The sequence below is a fragment of the Spinacia oleracea genome, chromosome 3 (assembly GCF_020520425.1).
Source record: "Spinacia oleracea cultivar Varoflay chromosome 3, BTI_SOV_V1, whole genome shotgun sequence".
NCBI classification, from domain to species: Eukaryota; Viridiplantae; Streptophyta; class Magnoliopsida; order Caryophyllales; family Amaranthaceae; genus Spinacia; species Spinacia oleracea.
Window position 1 is genome coordinate 137,480,651 of NC_079489.1, and position 16,482 is coordinate 137,497,132.

At 39.9% G+C, this 16,482-nt stretch overlaps 1 protein-coding gene across 1 annotated transcript; it reads left to right on the top strand.

Moving 5' to 3' along the window:
* The first annotated feature begins 14,916 nt into the window (after positions 1 to 14,916).
* Positions 14,917 to 16,008, top strand: LOC130470113 (uncharacterized). Its single transcript, XM_056839704.1, has one exon. The coding sequence runs from the start codon at positions 14,917 to 14,919 to the stop codon at positions 16,006 to 16,008; it is 1,092 nt and encodes a 363-aa protein (XP_056695682.1).
* The last annotated feature ends 474 nt before the right edge of the window (positions 16,009 to 16,482 follow it).

Below are 16,482 nucleotides of genomic sequence, written 5' to 3' on the forward strand. Positions count from 1 at the left end.
GAAGCTGGGCCACTAGAAGATGCAATTCGTGTTTTAAGTAAGAAAGCCAATAACAATACGGATAGGGTGATCCAGGATAAAGAAGAACAGGAGAGATATGGGCCATGGATTATGATCCAACAGAAAAGGAACAATAAGCCCAATAAGGGAAGATAAAGAGAGGACAATACCAGAATTAACGAATATAAGAAGGGAGGAATAGGAAGAGAAGGAATTGCAAAGCATAATAGTACTTCAGAAGCTCAAAGGAATATGGTGGGGCAATTGGATAACCAATGGAGGGAGAGAGTTTTTTCGGCAACGCCAATTCCCAAGAAACACAATAATGATGGAAACTATCGAACAACGGAATGAAGTAAAGAAGCAAATGAGAAAGGAGAGGCTGCCATATACTTGTCCAACACCTTTGAACACTTGGCTCATGAGGATGATTCAACTACTCCCATTTGCAATTCTCAAAAGGATTTAAATCTCACGGTAAACCAAGATTAAGGCAAAATTCACTCATTGCTAAAAACCTTTCAACTTCCTACACTCGTCTTCAGCAAGATTCATCTTTCATCCAAAAAGAAAATGAGCAACAAGGAGAAGGTGCAAAGTTCTTGCATGTCCACTCAACCAACACAAAGACAGTTCCAGAGGAGGGGGAGAAGCAATTGGATAGAGAGGGGGCCACGATTCATCAAAAACATGGGAGAAACATCTTCGATGGAAGGGGAATTGCAGCAAGCCCAATGTCCATTGACGCAATCGAAAACACTTCAGCTCTTTCCGGAGGAGATAGGGATGCTACCATGTGCGACGGAGAGGAGACCAAGGATGATGGAAGCGGATCTGTTTCACCCGAATTACAGAAGACAAATGGACCCGATAAGAAGCCCGACACCCAGGCCCAGGTTGACAATTGCGAACACGGAGATAATGCAGATACCAGCGGTAGGGGCGTCGCCGGATTTCAACCCGATCACCATGAGACCTTACCTAGTTCCACGGGTTCCAAACGCGGTAAAGATCGTACCCTTGCAGTTAGAAACTCAAGGACAAGACATGGGAAGGGAATTTCACCATACGGTCACTTACGTAACACAGAAGGAGGTGGTATGGGTCCAAGTCCAGGCCAGGTATTATCAACATTTGCTGGACCCACTGAGAATTTTCACGTACATCACTCCGATTCAATTGGAGGATGTGGGGATGATGGGGGTGTCGGAACACTGGCGGGATTGGGAGGAGTACTTCCGGCCGCCAATACCACGAACGAGGGAGGTATCTAGTGTGTGGTTGGAGAAGCCAATTCCAAGTTTAAATATGAAAATCTGTGTATGGAATGTGCGAGGAGCCTCAAGGGATGATTTTATACCTCATGCATGGGCGGTGATAGATGATCAACATCCTTCGCTTTTAGTTTTGTTGGAAACGAAAAGCGACGACCACAGAGCAAGAGAGGTTAGGAGAGAATTAAGGTTTGATGCATATAAAGTAGTATCTCCAGTTGAAAGAAGAGGTGGCATCTGGCTTTTCTGGAAAAAAACGGTGGATTTGATCTTGTTCTCGGCGGATATTAATCAATTCCATGGTTTGTTTCATTTTAAGAATGTAAAACCAGAGGTTTTAGTGACGGGCATGCATGCTCCAAGTGTTTCAGGTGTAAGGCATCAGTATTGGAGGGAAATGAGGGATAATCTTCCACCACCGGAAACACCTTGGATGGTGGTCGGAGATCTAAATGAAGTTACCACTGAGGAGGAGAAATTGGGTGGAAGACCTTTTCGTCCAAGTCAATGCAAGGATTTAAATGATTTCAAGGACGCAACAGGGTTGGTGGATGTGGGATACAATGGTTGTCCATATACATGGACAAATTCAAGGGAAGGTTTAGGCTTGATCAAGAAGACACTGGATCGTGCGATGGTGAATTCTCCATGGATGCAGACTTTCCCACACACCAAGGTACATCACTTACCACGAACTCATTCAGATCATGCTCCTTTATTAATTTCACTTTGTGATGATGTTGCAAAGGGTATGTATCCTTTTAGATGCAAAGAGGTGTGGATTGAGCACCCTCTGTTTCGTAATTTTTTGTTACTAATTGGGTAAGTAACAACAATGATTTTATCATAGGTAGGCAGGCTTTTTTAGAGAATATTAAATTATGGAATAGTAATGTTTTTGGAAATCTTAAAAATCAGAAAAAACGTTTGATCGCCCGAATTAATGGAATACAGATTGCTTTAGCCCATAAATATAGTAATTATCTGTATAATCTAGAGAAAATTTTGCTTAAAGAATTAAGGGATATTTTTAATAAGGAAAGGATTATTTGGGCTCAAAAGGCCGGTATAAATTGGCGGAAGTATGGGGATTATAACACTCGTTATTTTCACATGTTAGCGACCGTTAGGAAAACTCGGGGTAAGGTTTTTACCCTAAAGAATGAATCCGAGGTGTGGATTACTAATCCAGATGATTTAAAAAATATGGCAGTAGATTTTTTTGCAAAAATTTTCACTACGCAGCATTTAAATAGTCATTGGATCACAATCTCGAGTCCTAACAATGATTTGTTAGGTTATGATACATATGACATTACATAGATCATGCGGAAACAACCATTAACCCAGGACAACATATTATTTACACATAATCATATAGCATAATTTAGATGCATACTCTTTGTTGCGTGCCCTCCCTAGCTGCGCCCGAACCGAACAAGAACAAGTCTTTAGGACTCCAAGTGTCGTCCCTCCGTAGATAGTCCACAGCACGTCCGGATCCGCCTTAAGATTGACCAACTAGAATCGCCCTTAAGGTACTAGAAAATTTCGGCACTTTATGAGCAAGATGTGTGTTTTAATTTTCTCTCAAAAAACTCACTTTTGAATACTTTGAAACTTGTGTATAAATTATGACCCCTAGGCCTTTATTTATAGAGTTATGGAAAAGGAATCGTAATCCTAGTAGGATACGAATTAATTGAAATTAGAATCCTACATGAATTCTATTTAATTAATTTATCCAATTAGGAATAGAAATTTAATCATACACTGACTCTTGTAGATTCAGGAATCACGCATGAGCACAAACTCACACACACACGGCAGCCACAAGGGCTGCCCATGCGCGTGCGAGCAGCAGCCCACGCAGCGCGGCCCACGCATCCGTGGCCCTTGGCGCGCGCTGGGCCTGCCTTGCGGTAGGCCTGGGCGCTGCCTTGGCTGGGCTTGTGGCGCGCATGCTTGCTGGGCGATGGCCCCGGCTTCGTGCTGGGCCTTCGTCCGGCAAGCCTCGTCCGATGCTAATTCGTACGATACGCTTCCGATTAAATTTCCAGTTCCGGAATTTATTTTCGATACGAACAATATTTAATATTTCCGATTCCGGAATTAATTTCCGTTTCGAACAAATATTTAATATTTCCGTTTCCGGAATTATTTTCCGATTCCGGTAATATTTCCGATTCTGACAATATTTCCGTTTCCGGCAATATTTCCGATTCTGGTAATATTTCCATTTCCAATAATATTTTCCGATACGTACCATGTTTCCGTTTCCGGCAACATCTACGACTTGGATAATATTCATATTTCCGATACGATCCATATTTCCGTTTCCGGCAATATCATCGTTTCCGGAGTATTCATTTCTTGCCTGTGACGATCTTAGCTCCCACTGAAACCAAGATCCGTCGGTTCCGAATATTCATAGATGGAGTATTTAATGCCATTAAATACTTGATCCGTTTACGTACTATTTGTGTGACCCTACGGGTTCAGTCAAGAGTAAGCTGTGGATTAATATCATTAATTCCACTTGAACTGAAGCGGCCTCTAGCTAGGCATTCAGCTCACTTGATCTCACTGAATTATTAACTTGTTAATTAATACTGAACCGCATTTATTAGACTTAACATAGAATGCATACTTGGACCAAGGGCATTATTTCCTTCAGTCTCCCACTTGTCCTTAGGGACAAGTGTGCATTTCCTAATTCCTTTGTCGCTCGATGCTTGCTCTTGAACATAAGGTAAGAGTTGTCATCCTTATTATGTCCAGAGGTGTTCCTCGGTTTCAGAGTTCAACTGATCAAATAAACAGATAATCATAGCCTATGATTCATCCGAGCACGGCCATGCATTTCACAGTTTCTAGCTCTCCGAGTGGCCTTGTACAACTTTTAAGCATCTCATCCCGATTTATGGGAGGACAATCCCAATCTTGCGATCTTGAGATTAGACTTCGTTTGATAGGTGATTACCTGAGCGTTGCCTTTATAGCCTCCTTTTACGGTGCGACGGTTGGTCAACGTCAAAGCAACCAGTTCTCAAACAAGTAATCTCAAATCACTCAGGTATTGAGGATTTAGTGTCTAATAATTTAATGAAATTTACTTATGACAGACTTTCATCTCTTACAGTAAAGTTTCATAGGTCTTGTCCGATACTAGTCTTCCCAAAGTAAGTATCTATGCAAATGATTATGACATTGCCATGTCCACATAGTTCAAGAAACAGAACTACTAGTCATCTTGCATTCTAATCGTCTAACGTTTTCTATGCGTCCAATTTTATAGAAAACTCCGATTAGGGACCATTTTCAACCTTTGACATTCAAGTTCACTTGATAGACATTTCTTAGTCACAGGACTGGTCCTGACAGTCTATCTTGAATATATCGTCAAGTTGAAGGGACTCATCATTTAATAAACCACAAATTAAATGGAAAAATGAATTCCTTTCATTTATTGTGAATGATTAACCAATAATGTTTTACAAAGATTTAAACTCAAAAACTTTAAAACATTAAACAGAGACATCAAAGCCATTCTCCAATATGCTTGATTCCCATAGCTGCAGTGTGCGAGTTGTGCTTCGCTTGCGGCAGAGGTTTAGTTAATGGATCTGATATGTTGTCATCAGTTCCAATTTTGCTTATCTCGACTTCTTTTCTTTCAACGAACTCTCGTAGAAGGTGAAATCTACGAAGTACATGCTTGACTCTCTGGTGGTGTCTAGGCTCTTTTGCCTGTGCAATAGCTCCGTTATTATCACAATACAGGGCTATTGGTCCTTTAATGGAGGGGACTACACCAAGTTCTCCTATGAACTTCCTTAGCCATATAGCTTCCTTTGCTGCTTCATGTGCAGCAATGTACTCCGCTTCAGTTGTAGAATCCGCAATGGTGCTTTGCTTAGCACTTTTCCAGCTTACTGCTCCTCCGTTGAGGCAGAAGACAAACCCAGACTGTGATCTGAAATCATCTTTGTCGGTTTGGAAACTTGCGTCCGTATAGCCTTTAACAATTAATTCATCATCTCCACCATAGACCAGGAAGTCATCTTTGTGCCTTTTCAGGTACTTCAGAATGTTCTTGGCAGCAGTCCAATGCGCCTCTCCTGGGTCTGACTGGTATCTGCTCGTAGCACTGAGTGCGTACGCAACATCCGGGCGTGTACATATCATAGCATACATTATTGAACCAATCAATGATGCATATGGAATCCCATTCATTCGTCTACGCTCATCAAGTGTTTTTGGGCACTGAGTCTTGCTTAGAGTCATTCCATGAGACATGGGTAGGTAGCCTCGCTTGGAGTCCGCCATCTTGAACCTATCAAGCACCTTATTGATATAAGTGCTTTGACTAAGTCCAATCATCTTTTTAGATCTATCTCTGTAAATCTTGATGCCCAATATGTACTGTGCTTCTCCTAGATCCTTCATCGAAAAACATTTCCCAAGCCAAATCTTGACAGAGTTCAACATAGGAATGTCATTTCCGATAAGCAATATGTCGTCGACATATAATACTAGGAAAGCAATTTTGCTCCCACTGACCTTCTTGTATACACAAGATTCGTCCGCGTTCTTGATGAAACCAAAGTCACTGACTGCTTCATCAAAACGTATATTCCAGCTCCTGGATGCCTGCTTCAATCCGTAGATTGACTTCTTTAGCTTGCATACCTTTTTAGCATTCTTTGGATCCTCAAAACCTTCAGGCTGTGTCATAAACACAGTTTCTGTTAAAACGCCGTTTAAGAAAGCAGTTTTGACATCCATCTGCCATATTTCGTAATCGTAATATGCAGCGATTGCTAACATTATTCGAATAGACTTTAGCATTGCAACTGGTGAAAAGGTTTCATCATAATCCACACCGTGGACTTGCCTGTAACCTTTTGCAACCAATCTAGCTTTGAAAACTTCAAGTTTCCCATCCTTGTCCTTTTTCAGTTTGAAAACCCATTTGCTTCCAATGGCTTGGTAGCCATCTGGCAAATCGACCAAATCCCATACTTGGTTTTCAGACATGGAGTCTAATTCAGATTGCATGGCTTCTTGCCACTGCTTGGAGCTAGGGCTCGTCATAGCTTGCTTGTAAGTCGCAGGTTCATCACTTTCAAGTAATAGAACGTCATAGCTCTCGTTCGTCAAAATACCTAAGTACCTTTCCGGTTGAGATCTATATCTTTGCGATCTACGCGGGGTAACATTTCTAGATTGACCATGATTCTCACCAGATTCTTCTAAAGATCTCTGAGTTTCATCCCGAATGTCATCTTGAGCATTCTCTAGAGTTTGTTGTTCGACTCGAATTTCTTCGAGGTCTACTTTTCTCCCACTTGTCATTTTGGAAATGTGATCCTTCTCCAAAAAGACACCATCTCGAGCAACAAACACTTTGTTCTCAGATGTATTGTAGAAGTAATACCCCTTTGTTTCCTTTGGATAGCCCACAAGGATACATTTGTCAGATTTTGGATGAAGTTTGTCTGAAATTAATCGTTTGACGTAAACTTCACATCCCCAAATCTTAAGAAAAGACACATTTGGAGGCTTTCCAAACCATAATTCGTATGGAGTCTTTTCGACAGCTTTAGACGGAGCTCTATTTATAGTGAGTGCAGCTGTATTTAGTGCATGTCCCCAAAATTCTAATGGAAGTTCGGCCTGACCAATCATTGACCTGACCATGTCTAGCAAGGTTCTGTTCCTCCGTTCTGACACACCGTTCCATTGTGGTGTTCCAGGAGGAGTCAATTCTGATAGAATTCCACATTCTTTCAGATGGTCATCAAATTCATAGCTCAGATATTCACCGCCTCTATCAGACCGCAGTGCCTTAATCTTCTTGCCTAATTGATTCTCTACTTCACTCTGAAATTCCTTGAATTTGTCAAAGGATTCAGACTTATGCTTCATTAGGTAGACATAACCATACCTACTGAAGTCATCAGGGAAAGTGATAAAGTAACTGAAACCACCTCTAGCATTTGTACTCATTGGTCCACATACATCTGTATGGATTAAACCCAATAGTTCATTTGCTCTTTCTCCAACTTTGGAGAAAGGTTGCTTTGTCATTTTGCCAAGTAAACATGATTCGCATTTACCATAATCCTCTAAGTCAAATGGTTCTAGAATTCCTTCCCTTTGAAGTCTTTCTAAGCGTTTCAAGTTTATATGGCCTAATCGACAATGCCACAGATAGGTGAGATCTGAATCATCCTTTTTGGCCTTTTTGGTATTTATGTTATATACTTGTTTCTCGTGATCTAATAAATAAAGTCCATTGACTAATCTAGCAGATCCATAAAACATCTCTTTAAAATAAAACGAACAACTATTGTCTTTTATTATAAAGGAAAATCCCTTAGCATCTAAGCAAGAAACTGAAATGATGTTTTTAGTAAGACTTGGAACATGGAAACATTCTTCCAGTTCCAAAACTACCCCGGAGGGCAACGACAAATAGTAAGTTCCTACGGCTAATGCAGCAATCCGTGCTCCATTTCCCACTCGTAGGTCGACTTCACCCTTGCTTAACTTTCTACTTCTTCTTAGTCCCTGTGGATTGGAACATAAGTGTGAGCCACAACCTGTATCTAATACCCAAGAAGTTGAATTAGCAAGTATACAGTCTATAACGAAAATACCTGAAGATGGAACGACTGTTCCGTTCTTCTGATCTTCCTTTAGCTTCAAGCAATCTCTCTTCCAATGCCCCTTCTTCTTGCAGTAGAAGCATTCGGATTCAGAAGTGGGTTGACTGACCTTCCTCTTTGCAGATTTGGCGCCAGTTTGCTTAGTTGGGCTGGCCTTGTTGCCACCTTTCTTAGCATTCCTCTTCTTTCCAGATTTCTTGAACTTGCCCCCACGCACCATAAGCACATCCTGCTTATCACTTTTGAGCGTCTTTTCAGCGGTCTTCAGCATACCGTGAAGCTCAGTGAGCGTTTTGTCCAGACTATTCATACTGTAGTTCAGTTTGAACTGATCATACCCGCTATGAAGAGAATGGAGGATGGTGTCTATAGCCATTTCCTGAGAAAATTGCTGATCCAGCCGACTCATATTCTCAATGAGTCCAATCATTTTGAGAACATGTGGACTTACGGGCTCGCCTTTCTTAAGCTTGGTCTCAAGAATTTGCCTATGAGTCTCGAATCTTTCGACTCGAGCCAGATCTTGGAACATGTTCTTCAACTCACTGATGATTGTGAAAGCATCTGAGTTGATGAACGTTTTCTGCAGATCCGCACTCATGGTGGCGAGCATTAGACATTTCACATCCTTGTTGGCATCAATCCAACGATTGAGGGCAGCCTGAGTGACCCCGTCGCCAGGAGCTTCGGGCATCGCCTCATCTAGGACATACTCCTTTTCTTCCTGCATAAGAACTATTTGCAAGTTCCTTTGCCAGTCAAGGAAGTTTTTCCCGTTCAACTTCTCCTTTTCGAGAATTGATCGAATGTTGAATGAATTGTTGTTTGCCATATTAAAAACTACAATTGAAAAGAATAAACAAATAAATAACCATTCACATTTTCTCTTAATAAACTTAAATTCTAGCATACATGCATAATTCAATGTTTATTAAGCATTTTATTCAAGTTATGTGTTCCGGCAGGTGTGAATAAAATGATTCCAAGATCCTAAAATCATTGAAGAACTAAGCACAGTTTGTCGACTTAATCCTAGAACATCTTAGGTAAGCAAAAGCCTTTTGCTAATAGTCTAGAAACTATTCTTGGTTGATAGGTACGTCTAAGAACTTATTAGGTAAACCTATCGAATTTGCCACGACATAAAAGGACTCCTTACTTATATCGTTGAGTTTCACCAAAACTAACATGTACTCACAATTATTTGTGTACCTTGCCCCTTTAGGACCAATAAGTAACACCTCGCTGAGCGAAAACTATTACTAGATTGATGTAAAGGATATCCAAGCAAGTGTATATTTTGGCATGGCACCTTTTAACTCAATTTTTAAGTTTGGAACTTAAGGCTCTTACTATGTTGGTTAGATTTTAAGTGAACTAAAATCCTTAATCATGCAACATAATCAAGCTTTTGATCTCATGCATTTTAAGACATATTTAAAGCAATAAATAACTTAAAACATGCATAAGATATTTGTGATCTAATATGGCCCGACTTCATCTTGAAGCTTTGACTTCAAAGTCCGTCTTGAAAATCTCCGTGGGAGGCACCATTTTCTTCAAATAGGATAAGCTATAACTAATTACAACTATTTGATGGTTCGCAGACCATATTTGAATTGAAAAATAACTTTGGTACTTTAGACCAATTACATTCAAATTAATGGTACGCAGACCATATTTTCTATCCTATTTGGGCCATACTAGTCACTTCATAACCTGCAAAACAGTACATATACAATATATACCATTCACCCATTCATTATCATGAATGGCCCACATAGCTGGTTAGTAAAACACATTATGCATCACGTAAACATTTGCAGCAATTAATCAAGGGCACCAATAATCTACCAATTATTCAGTCCTTATTAATTCTAATCAAGTTGTTTTAACCTTAAGGATTTGTAGACCTAATCAAGAGTTTATGACTAAAAAGCGCTCCCACTTAAACCAATAAATTCATATGCTTTACCAATTTTAAACATAAAAATGTATTTCTAGTCCAACCGGAAACATACAAATTTAATTAAAATTTAAAGCTCATATCAATTTATAATTGAATCCAAAAATTTAATTTAATTTCAGTCGTATTTAAATTAATTCATGATTTTAATTTTAGTAAAATAATTAGAATAAATAACATTTATTATAATTATAATATTCAAAATTAAAATCCAAGAAAATAATTCAAATTATTAATTTTAAAATTAATTAAAATTACGTGAACTGAAATTTTCAAATTAAACATTCAAAACGATCTAATCGTAACGCAAACACCCTACGCGTTGCACGCCCATGGACCGTACGCACACAGCCATTGCTGGCCATGTGCGCGCAGCCCATGCGCTCGTCGCATAGCTGCTGCTTCCCTATCGCAAGCCTCCGCACACATCGTGCTCGCTGCGCGCGCCAGCGCTCATCGCACGCGAGCTATCGCTCGCAGTGCGCGCGCGCGACATCGCTCGCTGGGCGCGCGACATCGCTCGCTGGGCGCGCGAGCCATCGCTCGCTGGGCGCGCGACATCGCTCGCTGGGCGCGCGACATCGCTCGCTGGCGCGCGACATCGCTCGCTGGGCGCGCGACATCGCGCGCTGTGCGCGCGAGTGATGCTGGGCGCAGCGCTCGTGGCACGCGAGCTTGCGCTCGCTGCGCGCGAGGCTGCGCGCTCTTGTGCGAGGCAGCGCGCGCTGTGGCGCAGCTCGCTTGCTGCCCACACGCGACTGCCTTGGCTCGCCCTTCGCCCATGCCCATTCGTTCATTGCTCGTGGCACACGACACAAGGCAGGGCTGCTGCCTTGTGCTCGTGCACTACGCCCTTGCTCATTGCATTCGTGCCGCACGGGCGACGAGCTCCCTTGCTCGTCGTCGCATGCCCGCATTATACAACACCCCTTAAGGGTAACACGAAGCGTCCATTGCTTCGTGCGTGCAAGTTATATGAACGAATCGCATAAAAATTTAAAATTTATATTTAAAATTAATGACAAATTAATAAATATTATTAATTTCATAATTTTAGGGCGAAAAATCGAAAATTTATTATCCAATTGATTTCCGATTGTTATGGATTCAAGTCTAGGTCATAAAAATTTAAAATTTATCGTAAATTTACAATTTTTATGGTGGTTTTTAATCATAGGTTTCTAATTAAATTACAATTAATTATGAAAATCAAATTAATTCTAAATTATTCTAATTTTCAACAAATTAATCATAATTACAAATTAGATTGCATAATTAACAAGACTAGGCATTCAAACTTGTTAAACATATGCAGTAGGTCAATCAAAAATTCAAGATTTATCAACAAGAATCGCAAATATTTAATTTAACATCTTAAATTTACGAAATTTTGCATTCGAAAAACTAAAACCTTCGAAAAGTCATAGTTAGGCTTCGAATTTGAGAATTCTGGGTTCGGCAGAAAAATACTCTTTTTGTCAAAATTTTAGAATGCCTTTTACATGCGGAATTGACACAAAAATCACTCAATTCGGATGAGTAACGAAGAAACTGCCGAAAAACTGCGTACGTATAATTAAATAAACGCAATTTGCAATTAATTAACAATTACGAAAATTAATCACCCCTTTTAATTCTTGCAAATTTGTAATATTTAACCATGTTCATGCAATTTAGATTATGAAAATAATAAGGGGCTCGTGATACCACTGTTAGGTTATGATACATATGACATTACATAGATCATGCGGAAACAACCATTAACCCAGGACAACATATTATTTACACATAATCATATAGCATAATTTAGATGCATACTCTTTGTTGCGTGCCCTCCCTAGCTGCGCCCGAACCGAACAAGAACAAGTCTTTAGGACTCCAAGTGTCGTCCCTCCGTAGATAGTCCACAGCACGTCCGGATCCGCCTTAAGATTGACCAACTAGAATCGCCCTTAAGGTACTAGAAAATTTCGGCACTTTATGAGCAAGATGTGTGTTTTAATTTTCTCTCAAAAAACTCACTTTTGAATACTTTGAAACTTGTGTATAAATTATGACCCCTAGGCCTTTATTTATAGAGTTATGGAAAAGGAATCGTAATCCTAGTAGGATACGAATTAATTGAAATTAGAATCCTACATGAATTCTATTTAATTAATTTATCCAATTAGGAATAGAAATTTAATCATACACTGACTCTTGTAGATTCAGGAATCACGCATGAGCACAAACTCACACACACACGGCAGCCACAAGGGCTGCCCATGCGCGTGCGAGCAGCAGCCCACGCAGCGCGGCCCACGCATCCGTGGCCCTTGGCGCGCGCTGGGCCTGCCTTGCGGTAGGCCTGGGCGCTGCCTTGGCTGGGCTTGTGGCGCGCATGCTTGCTGGGCGATGGCCCCGGCTTCGTGCTGGGCCTTCGTCCGGCAAGCCTCGTCCGATGCTAATTCGTACGATACGCTTCCGATTAAATTTCCAGTTCCGGAATTTATTTCCGATACGAACAATATTTAATATTTCCGATTCCGGAATTAATTTCCGTTTCGAACAAATATTTAATATTTCCGTTTCCGGAATTATTTTCCGATTCCGGTAATATTTCCGATTCTGACAATATTTCCGTTTCCGGCAATATTTCCGATTCTGGTAATATTTCCATTTCCAATAATATTTTCCGATACGTACCATGTTTCCGTTTCCGGCAACATCTACGACTTGGATAATATTCATATTTCCGATACGATCCATATTTCCGTTTCCGGCAATATCATCGTTTCCGGAGTATTCATTTCTTGCCTGTGACGATCTTAGCTCCCACTGAAACCAAGATCCGTCGGTTCCGAATATTCATAGATGGAGTATTTAATGCCATTAAATACTTGATCCGTTTACGTACTATTTGTGTGACCCTACGGGTTCAGTCAAGAGTAAGCTGTGGATTAATATCATTAATTCCACTTGAACTGAAGCGGCCTCTAGCTAGGCATTCAGCTCACTTGATCTCACTGAATTATTAACTTGTTAATTAATACTGAACCGCATTTATTAGACTTAACATAGAATGCATACTTGGACCAAGGGCATTATTTCCTTCATGATTCAACAGAAATAGATTTGGGTCATGTAATTGATCCAGTTTCTAAAGAAGAGGTTAAACATAACTTGTTTTTAATGGATCCTATAAAGAGTCCAGGACCAGATGGTATTCAATCCGTTTTTTTCCAAAATTACTGGGAGGATTTAGGAGATAGTTTAACAAACTTTTGTAGGCATTGTTTTGACACTTCCTCCATTCCAAAAGCTATTAATGAATCTTATATCACACTCATTCCAAAGGTGGATAATCCAGAGTCAATGTCTGATTTCCGTCCAATTGGGCTTTGTAACACTATATATAAGTTGGTTACTAAATTAATTTCCAGTAGAGTTAGACCGGTACTTTCGCAAATAATTAGGCCACTACAGTCTAGCTTCATAAAAGGACGAGGCATAGAAGATAATGTGATAGTGGTTAAGGAGATGGCCCATTTGTTTCATAAATGCAGAAAACGGAATAACATTATGGCCCTAAAATTAGACTTAACTAAAGCCTACGACAGTCTTTAATGGAGTTTTATTCGGGAGACCCTAATGTTTTATCATTTCCCACAGAAGTTAATTGATTTGATCATGAGTTGTATTTGCACTTCTAATGTTACTGTGCTTTGGAATGGAGAGATTACAAAGAGTTTCACTCCAACGAGAGGAATAAGACAAGGTGATCCTCTTTCTTCTTACATTTTTGTGCTTTGTTTAGATACATTGTCCATCCTCATAGAGGATCAGGTGCGTATGGGGGGCTGGAAACCAATTAAAATGACTAAAAATATAGCGATGTCCCATGTTTTTTACGCGGACGATGTTTTCCTGTTTGGGAGTGCTACTACTTCTAATATGAACTTGATCATGCGGACTTTGGGTACTTTTAGTGATATGTCAGGTTTACAAATTAATATGAACAAATCAAGTCTCATTTTTCCTTTACATATGAGTCACGTGGTGCGCAACTCTAATGCCTCCCTTCATGGTTTCAAACACGGTACTTGTTTTGGAAAATATTTAGGGGTGGATATCAGACCGCATAAACTAAAGATAGCAAATTTCATGGGCCTTTTGGATAAGACTTTGGATAGAATTAGGGGATGGCAAGCGAAGCTTTTAAACATGGCGGGCAGATGTACTTTAATAAAATCAGTTTTGAATACTTTTCCTTTATATGCGATGCAAACCTCTATCCTCCCGATTAGGATTATTATATTAATTGAAAAACAATCCAGGAAATTCTTATGGAACAAGATTGATCGAAGTAGATATATTTCTAGAACTTTTTGGAACACTGTGACTAAACCAATGGGATTGGGGGGGACTGGGAATTAGAAGATTACGCGATTGGAATGTAGCATTCATGGAAAAATTAGGTTGGAAAGTTCTTAACGATCATGATAAGTTATGGATTAAATTTTTTAAGGAAAAGTATCTAAAGAAAAGTAATTTTTTAGATTGTATTCCAGGGTCGCATCAGTCTCCGATTTGGCGGGATATTTTAAAGGGTCGGTCCTTGTTGACCAAGGGTCTAAAGGTAGGAATAGGTGACGGGGAGTCCACTTCTCTTTGGTATCATCATTGGGTGGGATCGGAACCTCTCTATAAAGTAACCACTAGGGAGATCCCGGATAACATTAGTCATTGGCATGTTAGAGATATCATTAGGAATGGAAGTTGGAATATTGAGAGGATTAGGGATTTTGTTCCACCCTATATTTGTGACCTTATTAAGAGTGTACCCCTCTCAAAAAATGGAAATACAAAGGATTATATTAGATGGATACACACCAAGGATGGCCAATTCACAATAAAATCGGCTTATGCTTTGTCTTTTGAGTCTCCAGGTCCTGATGCCCCTTCTGTGTCTAGTTTTAACTAGAAAAATCTTTGGAAAATCAAAATTCCTTTTAAATACAAAATGCTTCTTTGGAATTGCTGTAATGAAATTATACCGGTGGCTCAAAAACTTCCATCTATTGTGGAATCTATTTCACCCATTTGTGTTCGATGTTATACTTCAGAAAACCACCTTCATTTGTTTAGGGATTGTTGGGAATCCTCAATTATCTGGAATTACATTTTTGAAAGAACAAAAGTTGCAACTGTCATAAACTTGCACTTGTTTTTTAATGCCAGTTGGAGGGATTGGATCACTTATAATTTAAATCAAAATCGGGCTTGGAAGGTTATGTTCATTACATCAATTTGGCATGTTTGGATTGCTAGAAACAAAACAGTTTTTGAATTAAAGGTCTCCAAACCCTTTTCAATTTACAACGCTTTGTTTATAGACCATGCTTCCATTTCTTATATTCTTCAGGTAAAAGAAACACCAGTTATCAGGGCTCCAAAACCAACCTGGTATCCACCCACTTATGATTATTTGAAGCTGAATGTGGATGGAAGTTGGAAGGATTTGAATGAAGCAGGTGGGGGGGGGGTGTTTAGGGGAGTTTCTGGGAATTGGTACATGGGTTTTTCAAGCAAGTATGATGCCTCCTTACCATTAGCAGCTGAATTATATGCTATCAGGGAAGGTTTAACCATGGCAGTGGATTATGATATACAGAATCTGGAGCTGGAAACAGATGCAACAATTTTAATCAAGCTTCTTCATAACCTAGATGACACATATCACCATGAGTTATCACCAGTAATCAACGACGTGGCTTGTCTCATGAGCAGATTCAGATCAATCGAATTTACATATATTCCGCGAAGCACCAACAAGGTAGCCCATTGTCTTGCACAGTACTCATTTGCTATGGAAGTTGGGCACAATATGTTCCTTAATCCACCACCATTTGCTAGAGTTGCGTATGAGGGGGATCTTGAAGGATTGAAGGCAATACCAGACTTGAACAAGACAATGGAGCAGGGTACACAAGAGGTGGGGGAGTCGAGTGCAGTAGCAACTTCCACAGATGCATCTGCAATTGTTAGCACACAGATCCTCTTTGGAACAATACCAACTACAGTTACAACAAGTGTTGCGAAATTGAAAAAGTGAGATGCAGGAGGGAAAGGAAAGCAACCAGTGAATGAAGATCACCAGCACAAGGAGTAGAATTGAAGGAAGAGTTTGTTGGCCAAACCTAAGCTTGAATGTCTACAAAATGGAGATTAATGTGTGGTGGCCTAGATAGTTTTTTGCGCAAGTTTTTGATGTATTATAGAAAACAGTTTACCTATCTTTTGGGGGTAGTGTTAGAGCAGCAATCCCAGGAGGAATGCCCATTGGTTGTAAACTTGATTAACAGTTAATATAATATCTACTTTTGCGTTAAAAAAAAGTGTTTCATGAATAAACATGAGCATGTCCACCCAGTTCCAAATGTATTTTACACATGTTCTATCTGCAACGAGATAGAAAATAAACTCAGATTTGCATCATCTTCTCCCTCAAAAACTGAGTATTGGCTTCTAATTTCCAATTGTTCCACTCTTTCAGGCAAGTTTGATTGAACTGATGAGAACCTTGGGC

Coding starts and splice junctions, on each gene's coding strand:
- LOC130470113 (XM_056839704.1), top strand. CDS start 14,917: ATGCTTCTTTGGAATTGCTGTAATGAAATTATACCGGTGGCTCAAAAA.